We start from the raw sequence: 25,490 nt of genomic DNA, 5'->3' as shown, positions 1-25,490 counted from the left end.
CTGGCTATCCAGCCTTTCCTTTTGGCCTAGGTATGAGGTGCCGTGCTTCTTTTTTATTTCCAGGATCTACGGCAAAAATACATACCACATCTTATCACAACTACATCAGCGTCTCAGTAGGACTTCACTCTTGACACCTTGCTCGGGTTCTACCACGTCTGTTTAAGAACGCTCAATGTTAACATGACTAGGAAATAGGAGCCCAATGGAGAACGAGAAAGGGTTTCTGTCCATACCAACTCACAGTGATAATAATTAGATGCAACAGTCACTGAAGCTAGGGCTCAGCTAGGACAAAGACAAAGGCAGCTCCCTGTCAGAAAGCTCTGGAGAATCAAGAGAAAAGCAAGAAAGAACAGTGCAGGCTCAGAATGTTGAAGGTTCCCAAGTCTAGAGGCTGAGGGAATGGGGTCAAGACTGAGAACCAGATGCCGGCATGGTTGGAGATAAGGGCCCGTGGCCCAGCGTACCCCAACAACTTGCAAACGCTGTCATTCCTGCATGAGCAAAGTGAGTAGCAAGGTGCATCTAATCTGATTAGATCTGACTGGCGCTAAATATGATTCCGCTTGTCACAACCGTCTCCAGTGCTCGTAAACAACAGAGAACTGGTATTGTTTCCGATGTCATCACAGCTGCAGTGTGAGCGTCTGTCACACTCTTCTTCCTACTGGAGCTTGGGGTTTCTTAATTAAAGCAATATGTGGGACAAAACCCCTCAACCTCTTGCATCTTTGTCTCATCCCATTAATGAAATTACCCGTGTCCTCCACTCAGTGTGTCTCACGGGGCAAGAATCTTCCCATCGTGTTCTTCACTGACAAACAAAAAGGGGAAAGGCTAAAGTTTTTAACCTGTCACGTCAGCTCCCGACGATTATTTTGTCTCAAAGTATTTCTCAGTTTTTTCAAGAAAGAGATCCGTGCGTTACATCAAGTAGCAGAGAACATAAGACACCTGCGGCTCTGCTCAAACCACAGCTCCAGGAATCCCAAGAGTAGCCAACAGTGGGCCCCACTGAGATGGGGAAACTCCTGGAAAAGGAGGCTTAGCTTTCATGTTACCCTTCAGCCACGGCAGCCGGTCCATCCTCCTTTCGCTGTGTCTGCCTTGAACACCCCTCCTCTGCCAGCCTCCCCGCTCGACAGTCTGAGTGCCCTACAACGACGCGATTGAACTAAGTTATGCTCTGGTCATGCTCCAATCCTCCACCAAGCAGGAAGTGACGTCAGGCCGCTGCACTGAGAGCCAGTTGCCTGGAAACTGACTGCCCTTTGGTCAGGGCCTCTGAACAAAGTGAGTCTCCTCTTCAAGAGGTCAAGGACAAGGGGATATTTTCTTCTGAGGAGCTGCAAATATAACTCATGCCAAGATTGGCCTGCACCTGATAAAGCCCCTGTGCTTTCTGACCTCTGATCTAGAATGACAAGTGAGAATCACAGTAAGAATGTTCAGATGTGGTCTTATTGTCACCGTAGTACAAAACTGAGATGAGCAATTTAGGAAGTAACAATTTAGAGCGATATATTTCAATTCAGGACTAAGGAAAGTTTCGTTTTCCACTTGTATGTGGGATTGTATCTGTCTTGAGACTGAGCTTCATCTGCAACTTAGATGTGCAGAGGGGGAGTTTAGGTAGAGACTGAAATGTTCTGGGGAATGTTTCCATCCTTCGAAGGCTGTTAAAGGTGTGGTGTCAATTTACAGCTCGTTCGGGATTATCCAGCACTGGCAGGGTGTGAATCCTAAGGATGACCATGAATTTTCATCGAGTTCTTATAGCTATAAAGCAAATGCTTGCTATTCCTGAAGAACAATGACCCTGTATTGATTACCTCTTAAGACTAGCCGGTTACCACCGTAAACCTGCCTCTTGCTTGCTGCTCTTCTCGTGCAGTGACAGTTAAAACAGTCAGTTCCAGGGATTTCAGCACGCTCTAGTGAGGAGACAGTGTAAAGATTTCAACTGAATTGAAATGCTTCACTGTTTTATTTATTTAAACTTTAAAAGAGAATAAAATAATTCCATCAGGGATATTTTGTAAGATTTATTTTATTTATTTATGTGTGTCTGTGTCTATATGAGTGTATACACACATGTGTGTGTGCCTACGCCCACCTAAAAGCCAGAAAAGGACCTTGGGTCCCTTAGAGCTAGAATTACTGGTGTTTCCAGGGTGCCCAGCTTGTCACTCGGGATCTGGAATCCAAGTCTGGTCCTCATGACTGTCCAACAGGTGCTCTGGAGCACTGATCCATCTTTCCAGTCCCTGATCAGGAATGTGTGTGTGCATGTGTGTGTGTGTGCGTGTGTTTGCGTGTGTGTGCACGTGAGTGTGTATAGGAAGAGAGAGAGGTCAGAAGATGATGCTGGAGTCCCTACAGCTGGAGTTATAGGCCACCTGTTGTGGATGCTGGGAACCAAATTTGGGTCCTCTGGAGAGCTGAATGCTCTTTTAACCTCTGAGCTATCTTGCTACCTGATCAGAAATTCTTTAGCTAACACTAAATTATTGAAAACAAGTAGACTATGCCTTAAATGACTAAACACATCAGCCTAGAGTCCTAAACTCCAAATCGTATTTCTAGAAGAGAAAATTCTAGGCTGGTTACTCCACCGCCTTCATACTGCAGAACTGGGAAATAAAATCCACAGGACGACACTTCTTATCTAAGAGCACACAGATCTGGTCAGTCAGGAGAAACCAGAACACACGTTTCTCACACTCAGTCCGTTCTGCCCACATCACACAACCTCGGGGTTGTGTATTAGACAGCACGAGTCATCAGCGCGTGGCAGATGGGCTCAAGGATGAGTACTGGCTTTCAAGGACAAAGAATGCAGAGTTAGAGGCAGGAGAGCCGCCTCCGACCGAAGGACGAGGGAAGCTACTTCTGCAAAGATTACCAAGTCACACCCTCAGGAGGTTCCCTGGGGCAGGGTAGCATAGCTGTAGGAAGGGTCATTGTGTTTATGGCGCATCAGCTGTGGCTTTCCAGAAAGGACGTGTGAGCCCTCCCTCGTTCTCAGCATTTCCTACAACGCCTCTCTCCATCTCCAGGAAGATAGCCCTGGATGCTGGAGTTGCCCTGGCTGGTCACAGCCTGCTGCTGCAGTGCCTGTCAGAAGTCATTAGCCGCTGATTTCTTTGACTAATGCTGCAGCTGACTGTCTGCATCGGGCTCAGACACTGCAAATGACGCAGAAGCACCCTCTCTGCTCGCCAACTGTGAGATGCTAAAGGGCTGAGCATGCCAAAAATCAGAATAAATGTATTTCCAATAAGATTTGACAATGACTTCAAGCTCACGGTGGCAAACCTGACTTTTCAAATTTTCTGTGTTTATTATTATGCTAGTAAATATCAGTATTGTTTTTCTTCAAAGCAAGCAGTGGGCTGGGACTAATGCCGAACCTTTGTTATGAAATGGCACCATCTGGGGCTTCTCTAGGGTGTATATAGCAAAAATTTAGGTGTACTACCTTTTTATAGTGATGGGGGGAGGAGAAGTTAAAAACTGTGCCCCGGACAGTCACTCATACCTTCTTTACAGACATGTGTGCTGAGTGTCCTTCATAGCTTCACAGACGATGGTGCATCTAAGTGGGCTTATTTTGACTCTTCTTGTCCTCTGAGATTTGTTGGGGAGAAAAAACCAGGAGGAAGCATTTAAATGTGGTTAAACCGCAGCAAACTTGGTCTTCCTTGTCTCCAAATGACACCAAATTTGCTGAGGAGCTGAGTGGGGAACACAGCCATGCCTCGGGATTAGAAAGTGTTATACAGAGATGGACAAATTCACCTTGTTGCCCCACAAGGCACAATCTTGGCTTAGCAGGTGGGAGCTAGAGATTTTACCTCAAATCAACCTATAGTTTGTTTATGAAGCTTTCTGGTAAGCATGTGGCTAACTTCCCAAGGGAATAGTTTCCAGTCAGGAAAGCTGTTTAAGTGGAGGCTGGGTCAGGCTGGATCAGGCTGGGTCAGGCTGGGACAGAATTTCTCAGCAGAGGCTCTACTGACATTTTAGGCTGGGCAATTCTTTGCTATGGGGTGTATGGTATGTACTGCAGAGGTGTGTACCAGCAACCCTCCCCTAATACTAACAACCAGAAGTATTTCTAGATGTTGAAAGATGTCCCTCCGCTTGAGACAGGCTAGGTCAGATGAGGGTGAGGGAAAAGTCAGGGTGTTGCTTCACTCAAACTCTTGATAAGTACTTTAAATACCACACCACACAGGACCCTTCTAACACTCCTTCAAGGTAGACTTTGCTTCCATTCCACCTAAGGAAATAAGTTCAGGGAGATAGAGCTGCTTGACATGTGACAATCAGTTCCTTGGTAGACCGGCCAATACCTGTGGTATTTAGAGAAAATCTGAATGAATACTCAGAGGGAGATTCGATTAATGCTTGCATGAGCCCCCTCCATGTAAGCGAACAGAACCAAAGTCTGTTCGTGACCTGTCTGTGCCTCCTAAGTAGGAGTATTTCTGCAAGTTCAGGGAGAACGAGTGGGTGAAGGAGGGTGGCAAATGGTGACAGGAAAAAAATATTTTTAAATACCCCCAAATGTGAATTTTGAAAAGAATTGGTGATGTAGGGGTGGCTTACGCAGTAAAGCTCTTGCCTCAAAAGTATGTGGACCTGAGTTCAAGCCCCAGAACCATGCAAAGCTACCCTGCTTGGCCATGCACCTGTAGTCCCAGTCCTGGAGGCAGATGGAGAAGCTCACTGTCACTGGCCAATTGGTTTCGCCTAATTGTGAGCTACAGGCCAATGAGAGACCTTGTCTCAGACAGGGTAGATGGGGTTGCCTCTGGTCTCCACATGCATAAACCCCCATAAACATATACAACATACACACATGTATAAAAATAAGAATTAGCATCCATTTACATAGGTGCCCCATTTCATGTGAGCTACATTCTAGACCTTTTTGATGGTTGCTTTGAGTTGTCTCCTTATAGAAACAGTGGTAGTGAGAGTCACCAGCAAGACCAGGGGCTTATTTAAACCTTAGGCTATTGCCTAGGAGACCTGGTAGCACTGATCTGAGCTGTTCATGCTCAGTGATATGTGAGGAGAGAAACGAAACACGTTCTGTGCCCTTGCCCTAGACACAGGAACAAATGCCGCCAATTTCAAGTCACGGGACACGCATGGGCCCTGGCATAACCATGAATGTGTGGACTTTGGCCAAGCTCCTCAAGCTGCCTGAGAAGAGACACAGACGTAGTTGCTCATAAAGTGCTGTGTTAGCACTCTCTCATGGAACAGGATAAAAGGTTACAGTGAAAAGCCTGCCTCGTTTCCCCAGCAACAAATAAATCATAATCAAACTGACAAGCTGGAATTTGAGGGTTTTTGAGTTTTTTGTTTTGTTTTGATTTATTTTTTGAGACAGGGTTTCTCTGTCCTGGAACTAGCTCTGTAGACCAGGCTGGCCTTGAACTCCCAGAGATCTATCTGCCTGAATCTGCCTCCCTGAGTGCTAGGATGAAAGGCATGAGCCTCCATCACCCATGGTAATTTGAGTTTTCACTTAATATTATCAGTTAAAACATGGATTACTCGTTCTTTGTTACTAGATAAGCTCTGAGGCAGATGTTCCTGCCGATACTGTTGAATCTTCATCCCCTGGCAAAACCCTTTGTTTCTCCAGTGCTGTCACCCATTCTCATTTCGAGACAGTTACTCAAGCTGTTCCCCTAACTCCTGGATCCACTTCTGGTTCTTCTTAAATGTAGATTGAAGTCCTCTTCATATGAAGCTTCTTGTTCTATTTCCTCCAGAATTTCTACAAATTTCTAAAATTGCTTCATTTATTAATTTAATTACAAATTTTCTTCCATCCCTCCAAACCTAATGCTGGATGCACAGGGCCAGGGACAGTTTTATAGTAGGTTTTAGCATCTAGAGAACAACTTGGCTTCTGGAAGGTTCTGTATCTTTATTCCTTTGCCTAGATTCAATGTGTAATGCCGACCGCTCTGCACTAGAAGGTCTTCACAAGCAGAGCTGTGACTTTATTGCTGGTCACCATTTGGAACGGAATGTGCTGGATGAACTCTTCGGATGGTCCCAGCCTCTGGTTCTAAAGTCTGGACAGTATGACAGAAGTGGTACCACGAGGGGATTAAGGCAGCGTAGTTACCTCTGCCAGTGACGCATCTGCTGTGACTCTTGCATGCCACTGGATACATGAGCTGACTCTCTTCACTCTGTTGGCATTGGGTTGACATAGCAGTGGACCAGGTCAATGTCTCTCTTTCTTCTAGGCTCATGAACTTCACTGATTATATATTTGACTTTTTCGTCCATTCGGATACTGTACACCTAAGAATTCCTGCTTCTCTGACTTACGTTGGTAGATTTTAACCACCCAGGCTATAGATATGTGTCCAACATATTCACAGCCCAAGTCTGTTGAACCAAGTGTCCTTCAGATTTCCACAGGTGCTGCTAGAACCCCATGCATCTTCTTACATGATGTGTCTTGTGGAAACAGCCCCACTCTTTGGTTTTTCTCAGTGATCCAATTAACCAATACTTGCTAACAACCTGTACATCACAGCTTATCTACTGTCAAAATCATGTTAGACTTTGGCATGTGTGACAGAACACCTGCTTTACACAAACTAAATGAGGAAGTATGTTTGGGGGAATGTTATCAGAGGTGCGTGCCTTCCCACCTGGTCCCACAGCAACTTTTAATATAACCACTCAGAAGCTTGATATTAATTATAAAAGTTTGATTGATGGCTCAGGCTTATTATTAACTAGCTCTTATTATTTTTAATTAATCCATTTCTATTAGTTTATATGTTACTTGTGGCTCCTTCTGACTCCATCTTCTTTCTCCCTGTATTCTATTTGGCTCTCCTGCCTAGGTATATTCCACTCTACCACAAGCCAAAATATCTTCTTTATTATCCAATGATAATAAAACATATTCACAGAATACAGAAGGGCATCCCACATCACATCCTTGGGTGGGGGGGTCAGAGCAGAGAGAACTCCAGATCATGGAGGTCAGGAAAAAAACGAAAGAAAGCCTGCACTAAAGGGCTTTCCCTTTCTCCCCTTTTATTTCATCACAGGCCTTACTTAGTATGTGAAATGGTGCTAGCTGTGTTCAAGGTTGGTCAGTCCCTGCTAGTTCATCCTCTTCAGAGATGCCCCTCACACACACCTGGGGCCACACCTCTTCATAGGGTCAAGGTGATGAGATTGACCATCACAGTAGCTTGTCATGATCAGTGTAGACACTTCTGTCTCCCATGGAATTTGCAATTCCGTGTTATTTTTCTACTGAAGTTTCTATTTTTCTTTTTACTTTGATAAGAACTCCTTGCTCCCTCCATCCTGCATCTCTTTAGATGTCTCCCACACATATATGTCTTCTCTTGTGCTCATGTTCCTGGGGCAGAGAAATCCCTCTGAAAGCAGATCCTCCCTAAGATGCTCAGCATGGCTCTCGAGTACATCAACGCTTCCCTATTTGGCAAAAAATGAACCATATCTTTCCAACCACCTATGTGGCTCCTGGTTCTGGGGCTACTGTTTAAACAAATACCAGATTCTCTTACGCCACATGTAAAACTGGTTGTCTTCTCTTTGGGGAGGGAACTCCTGCCAGAGGTACTCCTGGAGGCTGGTAAGGAGAGCAAGAACTCTTATCTAGTGTGCAAAGTACATGGCATGATGTGTGGAATCCTGGGAACTGAATGACAGCTTCTGGCTGTCTTCTATAGTGAGGAAATTAAGTACAAAGAGCTCTCCTGGCCTGCATGTTGGAATGTAGAACAGACATGGAAGAACTAAGGTCTACATCTCAATAATCTTATTCTGAGTTTGAGGCTGGGTACTTGCCTTCTAGTTTCAGTGACTCAAGAGGCTGAGGCAAGGTTGCTTGACCCCAGAGTATGAGGCCAGCTTGGGGAACAGAGCGAGATCCCTTCTCACAGAAGAGGTGGTGATGAGCAAGAGAAAGAGGGAACACTTGGGTTAGTTGTTCACTCGGGAGACCATATTCATCACTATGAAGAAGACATAGGGCAACTAGGAATATGAGAGAGTTTCGGGGTGTAGGCTGCTTATGCCCCAGAGAATCCTGCCTCAGATCATTGCTGATTTACACAGTCGCATCAGCACAAAGCCTGGACTAGTGGGTAATCTATAAATGTCCTCAGTATTGCAAACAAGTCTCCATTGTAAGATTCCGTAAGCTCTGAAATAGTGCTGGAGTCACAGTGACAGTTTCTGCTCAAAGAGAGCAAATGGACTAGCCGGGGCACAAAATGGATTAGTAGCCAGTCTTTAATCTGAGATTCTAGAATGCCATCTAAAAATATGTGGACCAAAATAAAGTTCCATAGAGCCTTTTTCTATGCATTTTGTACATCAGTTAAACAAGGTTCCCTCGTTTTAAATTAAAAAAAAATTCAGAGGTTCTGTGTCATGCCTCAGAAGATGCTGTGTGGAGTCACCTCAGGTTAAACCCGTGCATTGCCAGCTGTGAAGACAGGATGAGAAGAATAGCCTCAGGTTTCTGCGGAGCTTCATTAGGAAGCCTAAAAATAAGAATCAAGATGTGTCATATATTCCAAAACTGCTAAGGGAGAGTTAGAGACAAGGCTCAGTAGATGGGACTTGGTTTAGATCACCAGCACCTGTGCAAAGTCAGACATGATAGCACACGTGTAAGTGCAGACATGAGAGCGCGAGTGTAAGTGCAGACGTGATAGCGCGTGTGTAAATGCAGACATGAGAGTGCGTGTGTAAGTGCAGACGTGAGAGCACGTGTGGAAGGGCAGTATTTCTGCAACAAAACAGGGGTTGGAGAACTCTGTGGGAACGTGTGGGCCAGTGTTACACAGTGAGAACAAGAACCCTGTTCTGAAAAGGTGAACGGTGAGGTCGGAAACCTGAGGTTGTTCTCTGGCCTCCATATATGTATCATGGCTTATGTGCACCCACATTCACACACGTGAACACACACACACAAACTTTAAAAATTGATAAAAATATATTATGTACATTCTTTTTGTTTATGTGGTTTTTGAACATTATTTCCATAAAACAGTAACAAGTTGGGAGGTTGGTGAGTGGACCCCCGTTATACACAGGACAAAGCATCACTCTGTATCTTATAGCCAAATGCAATCATTACTTGCCAATTAAAACTACTGAAAGCATTTTCAAAATTTAGAACTTTGTGGACTTAACAAGAATCAAAATACCAGGGCTTATGTAGACCCATAGATGGATCTCGGCATGAGCAAGCTCTTGTAAACCACAGGAGAGCTGCTTCTAGTGAGGAATCACGACAGCCTCATGGAGTCATTTCCCGAATGTTAACTTTGCAGAAATAACAATGAATGGGGATGAGAGCAGCTGGGGAAGGGATTGTCTCAGGAGCAATGAGACGAGCAAATGGGGAGAGGGGCTCAAGGCAGGGTAGTGTGTGGGTGTATAAAGGAAACAAGAAAAAGAATAGATGAACATTAACCCTGACTTAGTATTCAAACCCTTCGAGTTGTCTAACTGAGACAGAGCACACCAGGCAGACATATGCCCCACCCCCACCAGCTCACTCTCTCAAATGCCATAAAGTGACTTCTCTAATTCTTTTCTAGAAAATGTGCAAAAAGGATTTTCATAGAGGTCTTTGGAGACTTCTTGTGTCCTCATGTGTGTAATAGGTTGGGTCACATAACAATAAAGGGAGAAGAAAGAGAGGGGGTGCTGGTTTCTGTATTTCCCTCCTCTGACCGGGGAGTGGAGTGGGGAATTAAAGAAATGAAAATGACAGCACACCAATGATGTCAGTGCTAAATTAAATTAAGATCATATGTTTGACTGTGGCAGCTGTAATCTTTTGATTATCTTGGAGATTGCTGGCAATGAAGCACATTTGTAAGGAATATTTTTAGTGTGCTCTGTGCACATAGCATGCGAGACAAACCTCTCCTAGATGACAGATTCAGAGAAGGCCCTCACCTAAATTCATCCTTTCCAAAGAGCTATGTATAGAAAGAACCGTGATACTTGAACTATTATAGCAGAACATTCTAATCTGCCTTATATTACCTTTGGTAATAGTCTCCATATTTTAAAATAATGCTGTAAACCATTCAATTATTTATTCACATCTACATTATATAAACAGAAGGATTTGGAGAATTGGGATGGTTTGATAAAAAAAAAAAATTACGAAACTAAGACTTACTTCACTGTCATGGCTCAAAGAAATGGCCACAAAACAAGCCACGACACAGACAAAAATAGACCAAGCCAGAGTGAATCTTTAATAAACAAAAGATCAGATTATTAAAATGGTGAATTTTCATCTTCTCTGTGATGTGGATGTGGACAGGCTTCCTGCTCAGCGTGCCCCTCTCCCAATAGGTGCTGCGCAGGTACAGCGAGATTGCTACCAGCATGGATGATGATCTGAACCTGGGGAGAGCCTACGAGGCCATCGCCAAGGTCCTGCAGAGGTAAGTTAGCACAGCCTTGTCCTGCTGTCACTGTGGATTTACCCAGCTGTGAAAGACTTAAATTGTTTGAGGTCTGTCGCTTTCCATTACTGCCTGCTTAAATTTTAAGCAGTGCCCTTCTTAAGTGACCCTTTGATGGTAAGTTACTGTAAACCAGTGTGGTGTTTTAAAAAGACGCATCCAAAGTCGTCTTTGTCTGTCCCTCCATCGGGTTAGCTCCCTTTGTTTTCTGTGAGTTTAGTGATGACCTTGAATGAACCTGAGAAGGAAAAATTCAGGTCACATCTCTCATAGGTCAGGGATGCAGAGCCTGTACCAGGCACCGCACCTCAGTGCTGTGACCTGCCTAGCCTCTCCATTTACACTTCTGCCACACTTCTTTCATTAAGCAAACCTGGGTTAACAGTTGGGTGCAAACCAGCGTTCCCAACATTTTATCTGAAACAGAAAACTTCATGAAAGCTTCTGAGAAGAGCTCTGGTACGACGGCCTTTGGTGGAAAACTTGGTGGTTGCCCCCCACTTATGGTATTGCAGCCACTGTGTGATCTAGTTCACCATTGTGTGTAAGCCACTCACTATACCAAAAGTCATCAAACACAGTCTTGGTTTTCAGTATGCTAGCCTAGAGCCAAAATATAGCCTGTTCACGTCACCATCATCATCATCATAGCAGGTATAAAATGTGCTACATTGTAACTTCTTTGTATTTATCTTCCATTGTAAATATACATAGGGCAGTCTGAAAAGGTGGGGGATGTTATTGAAAGACATTTAATGCTTATATACTGGATGAACTAAAAGTAGAATCATTGTATAAATATTACTAATATAGGAAACAATGCTTAAAATGCTGATACCAATAAATGGAAGGTGTTCTATAAAATATTAGTTAAAACCTAGTCACTATTGGGCAAATGCCTTAGAAGAAGGTATACAGATGAGAGTGTGGGTGCTTATTGGGGAGAGACAGGGCCAGCCAATCACACACAAGGAAAGCAAGCAAATAGACATGGTGACCAGTCCCCAGGAGACCAACCAGCTGACTCATGAAGCTCTAGCCTCTAAATAGCAGCTAAGATGCGATTGGTTAGAATTCAACTTAATATCTGTTTGGACTTATGGACCCTGTGCACTTCTTTGTCAAGTTCATTTCAACTACTAAACTACTTGCCTCTGGTGTATCATCATTGCTGTAAATCAGTAGAAAACAGTTGAGGTATTTTTTTGGGGGGGGGGGGGGCTTGATGTTGGTGGGTGGTGGTTCTGTTTTTATTTACTTTTTGTTTTATTATTTATTATGTATGCATGTTTTAGTTGTGTGTATGCCTGTGGAACATATGCGTGCCTGAAGTCCACAGGAGCCAGAACAGGGAAAGATCAGTTCCCTGGGACTAAAGTTAGAGGTGGTTGACAGTCATCATGTGGGTACTGGGAATTGAACCTGTGTCCTCTAGAAGAGCAGTCAATGTTCTAACTGCTGAGCCATCCCTCCCTCCCCTAGAGAATAGTCAAATTCCTCCTATCACTTTGTAATGACAAGCCTGGTCTAAATTCACACAGGAATATTAAAGTGTCCTTCATGTGCTTATAAAGTCATTTTTACAAAGGGAGATTCCCATTGCATCCCGTATAGCTAAAGAGATTAAACTCTTGAGAGATTAATTCCCCTTTTCTGAGCATTTGCTGTGTCATGGGACACTTGACATTGGCTTCAAGTTATCTGCACAGGTTTGCTGTGCATGTCATCTGAAGATTTCCGGTCTCTACCTCAGATTCTGAGTTCTGGATCTGTCCAGTCAATGCTTGGGGAAAAGTTGAGTGGTGATCTGATAATTCTGACACAGTCTCTAGCGTGTCCAAGGTAGTAAGGCTGCGCAGTGTACGTGACAGGTCAGGTAGCAAGTTTTAATGAATGGGGAAAATACTTTCTTACATTCTTAGCAACGCTGCAGACAGAGCCCCAGGAATGATCCTGTTGGGAAAGTGCTTGTTGTGAAAGCATAGAGACCCATGTTCAGATCTCCAGAGTCTACATTAAGGTCAGGAATGGTCGTACCTGCTCTAATCCTAGTGCTGCAGAGGTTAAGACAGGCATCTGCCCTGGGGCTTGCTGGAGAGCTAGTCTAAGATGAGTTCCAGGCTCTGTAAGAGACCCTGTCTCAAACTAAAATAGTGTGGAGATGCCAGCAATGGTGGCGAGCGCCTTTAATCCCAGCACCCGGGAGGGAGAGGCAGGTGGGGCTCTGTGAGTTTGGGTCCAGTCTGGTCTACAATGCTAGTTCCGGGACAGTCAGGGCTACACAGAAGAACACTATCTCAAAGAAAAAAAAATTGTGTGGAGAGAATCAAGAAAGACTCCTAATATCATCCTCTGGCACACACACAGACACACAGAGAGGCAGAAAGAGACAAAGAGAGACACAGAAAAGCAGATACACATTCTACTTTTATGCCAAATAAAACTTATAGTTCCACATAGAAATTGCTTTCTACTCAAATATAGTTAAGCCTTCAATGATTTGTGCATATGACAGACAAGAGTCCTTAATTTTGTAATGCCATAAACACTATGCAGTGTGTCGGAGCATACAGAAATGCTTCTTCTGAAGCCATAGGAGAAAACACCCTAGGCCATGACCTTCCCAATGAGGAGCTGCCATGTTGCAGCCCTGGTTCACGGGAGCATTCAGGGAGCATGGCCTTGGTCACTCCCCCCCCCCACCCCCCCCCCACACACACGATAGACTCTGGAGACAAAACGTTCTGGACAGCAACAGCACTGCCTACTTGGAAATCTGTAATGTAAATCAAGTCTATTAAACTGTCAAAACCTTACTTGTTTTGTGGTAATTTTTAGGATAATGTTACTCTGGGAGGGTGATATTAACTTTAATAAGAGTGCCCACACATGTGCAAACATACACAAGTACATACATGACAACCCCACTCACAGTCCTCAACTGTCCTGTCTTAGCAGGCATCGCACAAAAAGCAACACAGTCAAAATAGGAAAAATGGTGGCAGTGGTGGCTGAGAAATCAATCAGGTTGTATGTGAAGCTTAGCATCCCCCTAAATCTCTTCTTCCTAACCCGTGTGATGGCTCCAGTTTCACTAATGGCGGCCTTAAGTCTATAAACATATTTTATCTCTTTAAAGGAAATGGAAAGGGATCGCCATGTCTAGGGTAAGTGGTGTCTAAGGCCGTCAGCCGACCATGTATGAGAGCTTTATAAGCTGGAAGCCCCGAAAATGGTTACAGAAATTTATACTATGCCTTCTCTGGGAAGCACACCACATTCTCTCAGATTTGGTGATATGGAGTTACCCTTTGGTGTTGCTCGAGCCAGACCTGGTGTGACATAGTCAGAGAGGCTTTAGTAGCGGACAACTTTTTCTGTCAGGTAAACAATACACACTGCATATGGGTGTATACGCATTTACAATGTCGTTTCTTCCCTACTTGAAATAGCACTGAAGAGAAGAATCAGTTCCAGAAGAGCCGCATGACACTATAAGACACTATACAAAAGTCAGCTGGGGTTCGGAGGGGAAAAGCAAACTGAGGGAGTGCCAAGTGAATATTATTCTGTTATTGTGCTGATGGTTTGGGGAGAGATGGTTCAAGTGCATGCGCTTTCCTGATGGAATATGCATGTTTGTATATTCTCATTTATGAATTCTCTTACTGAGATGCACAACTCTTCAACATAATATGGAAAACTACTTAAAAGAACTCAGAAAAAAAGCTACATCGGCCACAGCTCTCCCACTTTCTGGGTTTGGTTTGTGCCCATTGTAAATTTCCTCACACACTCAAGTTAAATGATTTCCTAGAAACTTTCCACAGTGAAGATCTTCAGATCAATACCAACAAAGTTTCCAGTGTGAAAATTACCTTTCCGTTAGAGCCAAAGATTAATTTCCTCTTGTGTGAGCGAAATGACACGCCCTAGTAATTTTCATAGATTCTCTAAATAAAATGGAACATCCAGGCTTCGATGTGAAATTTGCTAAAAATGGCAAAAAAAAAAATAGACCACCAGAAACGTTTCTATTAATTCATGGAATTAAGAACAGCTTTTTACATTTTCTCCTGCCACTGATCCCATTTGCCTTATTACTTTCATCTGTGGCCCACAAACTTGGTGGCACAATCAGCAAACCCCTCAGTGGCTGCCTCATCTCGGCCCGATTTGATTTCTCCTCTCTGAGTAAATGATTAAGTTTTCATGCATTGGTTCAGCCAAAATCTATGTTCACTCAACCACATCCTTTATTGATTACTTCTCCAGCAAACACTAGGCCGAGTGTGATCTACATAATTGGACAGTTGTCAGGGGACATGGGCGTTAACAGTCCTGTTTTCCCAGTTGGAAACAGAAATCACCTTGACACACAAATATTCTGCCCTGTTTCGTTCTCATTCTTTGGACCGAGGAGCCCTGGTCCTCAGGATATATGTCTTTAAGTCTCTGAGGTCTGGTTGAGTGAATTTAATGATTATACCATATAATCTGATGTTGAAGTTGCACCTGTGCACTGCGTATAGGAAAACTGGAATTAATATTTGTCTAACATTTAACCTTGTCTTTGAACTTATATAAGTAATCGGTAGCCTTTCTCTAGGAAAAAAAAAATGTTTTTCCCCCTGCCAAGGACAAACTAGCTTCTAAATCTGTGGTTGCCGTCCACATTTGGGAGCTCTTTCCACGCTGTATTGTTGGTATTCCAGCCACGGCACTGATAGCGTGGATTGCGGATAGGAGTGGAACATATCACTCGTTTTTAGACGGCTTTCTCGAGCATTGCTTTAGAGAACTCCTGGATAAACTCCGGGAAGTCTGCTGCATGTCGGGGGCTGGAGAGAAGTTCAAAACACCCTGTATTCACTGTATTTACACCATTTTGGGTGGTTTTTTTAACCAAACTTTTTTTTGTACTGCTGTTTGAGTATGGTATGAATTAACTATCCTCCGCAGGCCAAACCTAATGTAAACTACACTTCTGCCCAAAACATGCACATTTTTGGAAGAGCAGTAAACGCGCATAAGCTCTAGGGAGTCTAAAATAGCTAAATACCAAGAAGAATTTTCTTTGTGGTTTTAAAGTGATATATAAAGATGTCTCCTTTTTTTCCTGGGATATTAGAGTACAGAAAAGACCTTGAAAAGCTAAAATCAGTTTGACAAAATATTCTTAGCCCTAAAAATATTATATTTTATACTTCACTTTTATTTATTAGTATTTTAGTTATTGACTTATATGTTTTGTTTATGTTCATTTTATTTATCAATATTTAATACTCAATAAATTTGAATACTTTCATTTTTTTGAAATTATAATATAGCTACATTTTTTGTTTGTTTTTTGAGACAGGATTTCTCTGTGTAGCTTTAGTGTTTGTCCTAGAACTTGTTCTGTAAACTAGGCTGGCCTCGAAGAGATCTTCCGGCAGCTGCCTCCTGAGTGCTGGGATTAAAGGTGTGCACCACTTCTGCCTGGCATAGTTACATAACTTAACCATTTTTTCCTCCTCCTAAACCTTCTCATGCACCACCAAGCCCCTTCCTCTTTCATGTTTATACCCTCCTTTTGTAATTGCTGTTACATGTGTGTGTGTGTTTGTGTGTGTGTGTGTGTGTGTATATATATCCTTAAATACATAAATACAACCTTCTCAGTTTATGTTAGCAATCCCAGACAAAGAAATACAGGTAACTACGAAATGCTGAGAGCTGGAGAAATAGTCTTCCTTAGGGAAAAACACACCAATTGATTATCTAATACCAAGTGACCTTTCCTGAAAATATATACATACAGACAAGTATTTCAGTTAAAATGGCTAGTGGCCCTCTCTTTATAAACGTAATAAGTGCTCCATAAGAAGCATAACTTTTCCGGAGAATTGACCTACACCTCACTCTGGAAAAGAAGTCATGATTTTGCTGTGAGAAAATGATGCATATGGAACTATGAAAGGTAGCAATCACAGCACTGGGGAATACTAGCGGTGGTGACACACGCCTTGAATTCTAGCACTCAGGAGGCAGAGACAGGCAGATCTTTGTGAGTTCAAGACCAGTCTGGTCTACAGAGCAAGCTCCAGGACAGCTAGGACTATCGCATAGAGAAACCCTGTCTCTAAACAAACAAACAAACAAACACAAGCTTTGGGAAACATGAAATTCCATTTTATTTCTTCTCTGTAGAGTATTAATTTACCAACAAGAAAGGAAGAAAGAATGGATTCAATAAGCTCTGATAACCAGGGCTTCATGTGTAACCAGGGCAGAGTAATCAGTGCACTACACCATGGGGGTTTTCACAGTGGACGCTTGGCTACACTGAGTTCGTCTCTCATGTTAGACATCTCTAGCAGAGTTTGGATGCTGTCTCCTGTTACTTTACTGACGTCATTGTTGAATCCCTGCCATGTAGCCCGCTGCCTCATTTTCACAGCTTTCACCTCAGAGCTAATTATAATCTTATATATAATCTTATTAAAAATGAAGAAATGGGAGTTTCCTCTAAGTCTATGACTTTAATATTATCAATATTGTCCATCCACGAGAACAGAAGAGGAACAAAAAGAGGATACCCAGCTCTGTGGGTGACCTGACTCCTCCCAGGGTCCACCACCTGCCAGCTCTAAGAAAAAACTAGTTGATAAATGAATGTCCCCATCCAGAGCTGGAGACCCTATGCAAGATGATGGATGGCCTTTTCTTCCCGTAGCCTGTTTCGAGCATGTACCCATAAACACGCCTTTGACAATCCTTGTTTCGTATTCGTTTGAACCACCCAATAGCAGCACATCATTACAGATTTGAAGGTATATTACTCATTTGAAAGAGAAAAAAAATTAGAGTCACACTTAGAAAATAATTTGTTGTGGTGGTGGTTGTTTTGGTTTTTTTGTTCGTTTGTTTGTCGAGGCAGGGCTTCTCTGTGTAGCCCTGGCTGTCCTAGAACTTGCTCTGTAGACCAGGCTGGCCTTGAACTCACAGAGATATACCTGCCTCTGTCTCCTGATTGTTAGGATTAAAGGCATATGCCACCCTACCCCCAGTCTTAGAAAACAACTTTTAAAGAAGAAGAGAAAGAGATGGAAAGAAAGAAAAGGAAAAAAGAGAGAAGGAAGGAAGGATGAACAGAAAGGGAAAATCTCTACATAGAATCATACTTCAGGACAAAATTCAGTAACTTATTTTCACCACCATGCTATGACAGTCAGCAGGTGCTGTCCCTGAGACTGACCACTTGAAGGGAATATGAAGCCCTCCTTCATATGCTAAGAGGAGCCAGTAACGCGAAAGGCAGATCTGCAGTTCAGAGGAAAACCAGAGCACCCCAGAAGAGAGATTTGCCAAACATGTGGACAGAGCAGGTCAAACCAAGTGGCATATGAGACACCCTCAGGGTAGCCATTCTTTGAAAGGCAGAGCAAGACACTGAAGTGTTGGAGGAGGCCGTTTGTTTGTCCCCGGCTATCGGCAGCTTGGCCCCAAAATAACCACACAGAAACTGTACTAGTTAAATCACTGTTTGGCCCATTAGTTCTAGTTTCTTATTGGCTAACTCTTACATATTAATTTAACCCATTTCTAGCAATCTGTGTATCTCCACGTGGCTGTGTCTGGCAGAGCTATATGACTTCTCTCTTACCCTGCCTTCTTTCTCCCAGCATTCAGTTTAGTTTTCCCCACCTACCTCTATATCCTGTGCAGGTCCAAGACAGTTTCTTTATTAACCAATGGTATTCACAGCATACAGAGGGACAACCCATATCACTGAAGGGAAGTCCAGAGAGAGTGAACCCTGGGCTCAATATCAGAGTGAGATCCAGGGACAGAGATACAGGTGAAAGCAGAGAACAGATATGGGGATGGGCAGAACACGGAAGAAGGACAGACATTTGGAGGAAGAAGCTGGGGCTCATTCACAGTCATGCCCCTAGTGTTGGCCTAGGTGAGGGGAAGGAGGAAGTGGTGGTATGTGGTCTGAAAAATGCACTAAAGGTTACCTACAGTTCAAAACACAAGGGTGGCCACCTCTGTGTGCTACAGCTTATCTAACCTCTGTGAGAGCTTCAAGGTATTCAAGTATTGTGCTTATGAGATTTGATCTCAAGTTCCTTTGAACTGCCTTTTAAGACCACACTTACTCTTCAGACACCAGCCTTGCTCTTACACCGACTGTCAAATGAATGTGCTCTAGGGTGTTAGTGACTATGTGCCATGGCAGAAGCTATCACAGTTCCATCTGCATAGTGATTTCTACTCTTATCTCACACATCTGGCAGTGAATTCTGATGACAGGATGCCCACTAGGCTTGCTTGCCTGTTTGTTTTGAGACATGGTTTCATGTGTCTCAATCTGGCCTGGAACTGACAAGGATGAGCTTGAACATCCGATGCCACCATCTCTACCTCCAGTACTAGGATGACACACACGGTTCATGAGGTGCTGGAGATCAAACCCAGGACTTGTGCTGACCAGGCATACACCCTTCTGGCTCAGCTGTGTTCTCTTCTCATTAAGCACCCCAATGTTACTGAAAAGACATGAACTCCAAATACCCTTGTGGCTGGGGCTCCCTCAGTTTCTTTGATGCTCAGCTCATGTGGACTGCATCTTTCCTCTATCCAGCTTCCGTCCGTGCCTTTCTTCTAAAGTATCTGGGTGACCGGCACACGCTGTGCACTCTGCTGGAAAGTGTACAACTCTTTGAGCATTTCGCTTGAATACATACCACTTACATGTGTGACTTTAGTGAGACCTGCAGTTTCGCTGCTATGTGTGTGAGAGAGGTGGGGGGAGCTGACTGGTCCACTTGCTCTCTCGCCTGCTCGCTCACTCACTATGTAATTCTGGCTAACCTCAAACGCAGTTCCTACCAAATTCTGGAATTAAAGGAGTGTACTGCCATCTAGCATCTTAACTTCTGATATACTTTTTAGAAGTTTTTAAAGAGATTTATTGAGACAATTCAGAAAATGATATACAAATTCTCCCTTTAAATTCCACAGCTCAGTGATTTTTAAGACCTTCACAGAATTATGTGCCCACGACAACCTTCTGATATCAAGAACTTTCCATTATTCCTGAAAGAACTCCTGTAGGAACCACTAATGACCCTTCCTCCTGCTTTCTCAGCCTCAAGCAGCCACTAGCCTACTTAGTCTTTGTTGATTTGTATAAACAGTAAATAAAATGAATACACAATGTATAGCTTCATGTCTAATTTTTTCACCTGCTATTTTCTTTTTTATAGACTTCATTGTTTTTAATTGAGCCACATACATTTTTCCTGCTCTCCTTCCTTCCTCCCACCTCTTGTGCTCCCAATTTACTCAGGAAAAAATTGGTCTTTTTCTCCTTTCTGACTAATCCATGCATATCTCTCTTAGGGTCTTCTTTGTTGTCTAGGTTCTCTGGGGTTGTGGACTGTAGGGTGGTTTTTCTCTGCTTTATGTCTAAAAGTCACTAATGAGTGAGTACATATTATATTTCTCTTTCTGGATCTGGGTTACCTTGTTCAGTATGGTTTTTTCTAGTTCCATCCATTTACCTGCAAATTTTAAGATGTCATTATTTTTTTACTGCTGAGTAGTACTCCATTGTGTAAATGTGCCACGTTTTCCTTATTTATTCTTCAGTTAAGGGGCGTTTAAGTTGTTTCTAGGTTCTGGCTATGACAAACAATGCTGCTATGAAGACAGATGAGCACATGTCCTTGTAGTATGATTGAACATCCTTTGAGTATATGCCCAAGAGTAGTATTGCTGGATCCTGAGGTAGGTTGATTCCCAATTTTCTGAGAAACCACCATACTGATTTCCAGAGTGTTTGTACAAGTTTGCATTCCCATCAGCAATGGAGGAATGTTCCCCTTACTCTACATCCTCTCCAACATAGACTGTCATTGGTGTCTTTGATCTTAGCCATTCTAACTGGTGTAAGATGGTATCTCAGAGTCATTTTGATTTGCATTTCCCTAATGGCTAAGAATGTTGAACATTTCCTTAAGTGTCTTTCAGTCATTTTAGAATCCTCTGTCAAGAGTTCTCTGTTTAGGTCTGTACTCCATTTTTTTTTAATTGGATTATTTGTTCTTTTGATGACCAATTTATTGAGTTCTTTGTATATTTTGGAAATCAGTCTTCAGTCAGATGTGGGATTGGTGAAGATCCTTTCCTATTCTGTAGGCTGCATTTTGTCGTTTTGTCTGTGCCCTTTGCTTTACAGAATCTGCTCTGATTCAGGAGACTGGAGTTATATTTAGGAAGTGGTCTCATATGCCAATGAGTTCTAGTGTATTTCCCACTTTCTCTTCTATGAGGTTCACTGTAGTTGGCTTTATATTGAGGTCTTTGGTCATTTGTACTTGAGTTTTGTGCATGGCAATAAATCTAATTGCATTCCTTTTTATGTCAATATCCAATTATGCCAGCACCATTTGTTGAATATGCTTTATTTTTTCCATTTGATATTTTTGGCTTCTTTGTCAAAAATCAGGTGTTCATAAGTGTGTGGATTGATATCTAGGTCTTCGATTCAGTTCCATGGTCCTCCTGTCTGTTTTTTATTTTTAATTGATTTTTTAATGAGCTCTACATTTTTCTCTGCTCCCCTCCCTGCCTCTCTCCTCCCTTTCAACCCTACCCCAAGGTCCCCATGCTCCCAATTTACTCAGGAGATCTTGTCTTTTTCTACTTCCCATGTAGGTTAGGTTTATGTAAGTTTTTCTTTCTTAGTGTCCTCATTGTTGTCTAAGTTCTCTGGGATTGTGGTTTGTAGGCTGGTTTTCTTTGCTTAATGCTTAAAAGCCACTTATGAGTGAGTACATGTGATAATTGTCTTTCTGGGTCTGGGTTACCTCACTTAAAATGTTTCCTAGCTCCATCCATTTTCCTCCAAAATTCAAGATGTCGTTATTTTTTTCTGCTGTGTAGTACTCCATTGTGTAAATGTACCACATTTTTCTTATCCATTCTTTGGTCAAAAGGCATTTAGGTTGTTTACAGATTCTGGCTATGAAAAACAATGCTGCTATGAACATAGTTGAGCACATGTCCTTGTGGCATGACTGAGCATCCTTTGGATATATACCCAAAAGTAGTATTGCTGGGTCTTGGGGAAAGTTGTTTTCTAATTTTCTGAGAAATCGCCACACTGACCACACTGACATCCAAAGGGGTTGTACCAGCTTGCATTCCCACCAGCAAGGCAGAAGTGTTCCCTTTAACCCACAACCTCTCTGGTATACATTGTCATCAGAGTTTTTGATCTTGGCCATTCTTACAAGTATAAGAGGAAATCTCAGAGTTGTCTTGATTTGCATTTCTCTGGTGACTAAGGATGTTGAACATTTCCTTAAGTGTCTTTCAGCCATTTTAGATTCCTCTCTTGAGAGTTCTTTGTTTAGGTATATACTCCATTTTTTTATTGGATTATTTGTTCTTTTGATGACTAATTTCTTGAGTTCTTCATAGATCTGTCTGATGTGGGGTTAGTGAAGATCTTTTTCCATTCTGTAGGCTGTCGTTTTGACTTGTTGACCATGTCCTTTGCTTTACAGAAGCTTTTCAGTTTCAGGAGGTCCCATTTATTAATTGTTTCTCTCAGTGTCTGTGCTGCTGGGGTTATTTAGGAAGTGGTCTCCTGTGCCAATGCATTCAAGTGTACTTCTCACTTTCTCTTCTATAAGGTTCAGTGTGGCTGGCTTTATGTTGAGGTCTTTAGTCCTTTTGGACTTGAGTTTTGTGCATGGTGATAGATATGGGTCTATTTTCATTCTTCTATATGTTAATATCCAGTTATGCCAGCACCATTTGTTGAATGTGCTTTCTTATTTCCATCTGATAATTTTTGCTTCTTTGTCAAAAATCAGGTGTTCAAAGGTGTGTGGATTAATATCTGGGTCTTCGATTCAGTTCCATTGGTCCTCCTGTCTGTTCTTATGCCAATATCAGGCTGTTTTCAGTATTGTAGCTCTGTAGTAGAATTTGAAGTCAGGAATTGTGATACCTCCAGAATGTTCTTTTATTGTGCAGGATTGTTTTGGCTATCCTGGGTTTTTTGCTGTAGACCAGGTTGACCGTAAACTCACAGAGCAACATCTGCCTCTGCCTCCCAAGTGCTGGGATTAAAGGCATGTGCCACCACCATCCGGAGTCCTCTGTCTTTTTATGCCAATACAAGGCTGTTTTCAGTACTGCAGTTCTGTAGTATAGTTTGAAGTCAAGGATAGGTGATGCCTCCATGAGTTTCTTTATTGTACAGGATTATTTTGGCTATACTGATTTTTTTGTTTGGTTGGTTGTTTTTGTTTGTTTTGTTTTTGTTTTGTTTTTGCTTTTCCATATGAAGTTGAGTATTGTTCTTTCAAGATCTGTGAAGAATTTTGATGAGTACTTTAATGAATCTGTAGATTGCTTTTGGTAAGATTATCATTTCTACTATGTTTATTATACATACCCAAAAGCATGGGAGATCTTTCAATTTTCTGATGTCTTCTACCATCTTTCTTCAAAGATTTAAAATTCTTGTCATACAAGTCTTTCACTTGTTTGATTAGAATTTCCCCAAGATATTTTATGTTATTTGTTTTTATTATTTATTGTTTTTATTGAGCTATATATTTTTCTCTGATCCCCTCCCTATCTCTACCCTCCTCTTCTACCCTCTCCCATTGTCCCCATGCTCTCAATTTACTCAGAAAATCTTGTCTTTTTCTACTTCACATGTCCCTTAGATTCATGGATGCCTCTCTTAGGGTCCTCTTTGTTGTCTAGATTCTCTGGGATTCTGAACTGTATGCTAGTTTTTCTTTGTTTTATGTCTAAAAGGCACTTATGAGTGAGTATATATGATAATTGTTTTTCTGTGTCTAGGTTACCTCACTCAATACGATGTTTTCTAGATCCATCCATTTGCCCACAAATTTCGAGATGTCAAAAAATAGCGATTTTTTTCTGCTGTGTGGTACTCCATTGTGTAAATGTACCACGTTTTCATTATCCATTCTTTGGTTGAGAGGTATTTACACTGTTTCCAGGTTCTGGCTATGACAAACAATGCTGCTATGAACATAGTTGAGCACATGTCCTTGTAACACAATTGAGCATCCTTTGGGTATATACCCAAAAGTGGAATTACTGGTTCTTGAGGTAGGTTATTTCCTAATTTTCTGAGAAATCGTCATACTGATATCCAAAGCAGCTGTACCAGTTTGTACTCCCACCAGCAATGGAGGAGTGCTTCCTTTACTTCACATCCTCTCCAACATAAGTTGTAAGGATGATGTTTCTCTGATTTCTTTCTCAGCCCATTTACCATCTGTATATAGGAGGGCTACTGATTTTTTTGAGTTAATCATGTATCCTTCTACATTACTGATGGTGTTTATCAGTAGGAATTCCTGATAATTTGGGGGTAGAATTTTTGGGGTCACTTATGCATACTATCATATCAACAAATAGTGATAGTCTGACTTCTTTTCCAATTTGTATCCCCTTGATCTCCTTTTGTTGTCTTATTGCTCTAGCTAGAACCTCAAGAACTATATTGAATAGATATGGAGAGAGTGGACAGCCTTGTTTTATTTTTTGTTTCAGTGGCATCACTGTGAGTTTCTCTCAGTTATTTTGATGTTGGCTGTTGGTTTGCTCACCTACTATTTTCAAGTTTTGTCTATGTCTTTCAGGTATTAATACTTCATTTTTGTTGTTTCTCCATGTAACTTTGGAGCCTGTCCTGGAACTTGCTCTATAGACCAGGTTGACCTCTAACTTATAGAGATCTGTCTACCTCTGCCTCCCAAGTGCTGGAATTAAAGGCATGCATCACCACCACCCAGCAGAATTTTATTTTTATAGCAAAACACTACTCCCTTGTATGAACATACCATATTATGTGTCACCCTTGAACTGATAAACATTTCAGTAGTTGAGTCATTGGCTATTATTCATAAGGTTGCTCTATCATTAATGTTTGGCTTTTTGTATGTGTGGAGATGCGATTGTTCCTCTTAGTTGCACATCTTGTAGTCAAATTTCAGGACCACATGTTAACTCTGTGTTACAGCCTTTGAAGAACTTTGTTTTCTAAAGCAGTGGAACCACTTCACATCCACACCAATAGTCAATGAGGCTTTAAAAGTCTGAACTTTCAACACATCAGCACCTAAGGCTCAGACAGCATCTCAGAAGAGGGAGTGGGAAGACTGCTAGAGCCAGAGGACCAGCACATCCAAAGTGAGGTCTGTTTTCAATATAGAACAGGAAAGCTGCACCCTTGTCATCTCAGCTAAGAAAGATCCGAATAATGACAGAACCAGCTTGTTGGGGGAGGAGCTGCTTATTCATCCTGGCCACCCAGCTAGTGTAGCCCCAAAATAACTACACAGAAACTGAATGAATTAAAACACTGCTTGGCCAATTAGCCCTAACTTCTTTTTGGCTAACTCTTACATCTCAGTTTAACCCATTTCTATTCATCTGTGTATCGTCACGTGGCAATGGCTTACCAGGAAAGATTTGGCATGGCGAATGGTGTCTCTCCCCGACTCTGCCTTTCTTCCTCCCAGCATTCTCTTCTGTCTTCCCTGCCTACCTAAGTTCTGCCCTATCCAAAGGCCAAGGCAGTTTCTTTATTCATTAACCAACGAAAGCAACACATAAACAGAAGGACCTCCTACACCATTTCCCCTTTTCTGTTTAAACAAAAAGTAAGACTTTAACATAGTAAAATTCTAGCAAGAATTACAGTTACAATATTTATCTACTTTATATTTTATCATAACAATGGAAAGCTACAACTATAAAATTTTCAACTCCATCAAAGACTCCAGAAGGATATAATATTACCTAAGTAAACAGAAAGTGCATTGTAAGCAAGCAACTTCCAAAACTCTATAATTGACAGAGACATCTCACCTCCTGGACAGTTATTCAAAATTCTTCTGTACCATTGGG

At 42.2% G+C, this 25,490-nt stretch overlaps 1 protein-coding gene across 1 annotated transcript in view; it reads left to right on the top strand.

Annotated features, from left to right (window-relative positions):
- Nucleotides 1–25,490, top strand: part of Ttc29 (tetratricopeptide repeat domain 29) — a 200,306-nt gene that overhangs the window by 98,021 nt on the left and 76,795 nt on the right. The window contains exon 9 of the mRNA XM_048450253.3: nt 10,417–10,508. Coding sequence (XP_048306210.1) covers nt 10,417–10,508 — 92 coding nt within the window. The remainder of the gene's footprint in view (nt 1–10,416; nt 10,509–25,490) is intronic.

The sequence above is a fragment of the Myodes glareolus genome, chromosome 22 (genome assembly GCF_982192425.1).
Source record: "Myodes glareolus chromosome 22, mMyoGla1.1, whole genome shotgun sequence".
NCBI classification, from domain to species: Eukaryota; Metazoa; Chordata; class Mammalia; order Rodentia; family Cricetidae; genus Myodes; species Myodes glareolus.
Note: the sequence above shows the minus strand (reverse complement) of the source record. Positions and strands in the feature narration are given on the sequence as shown.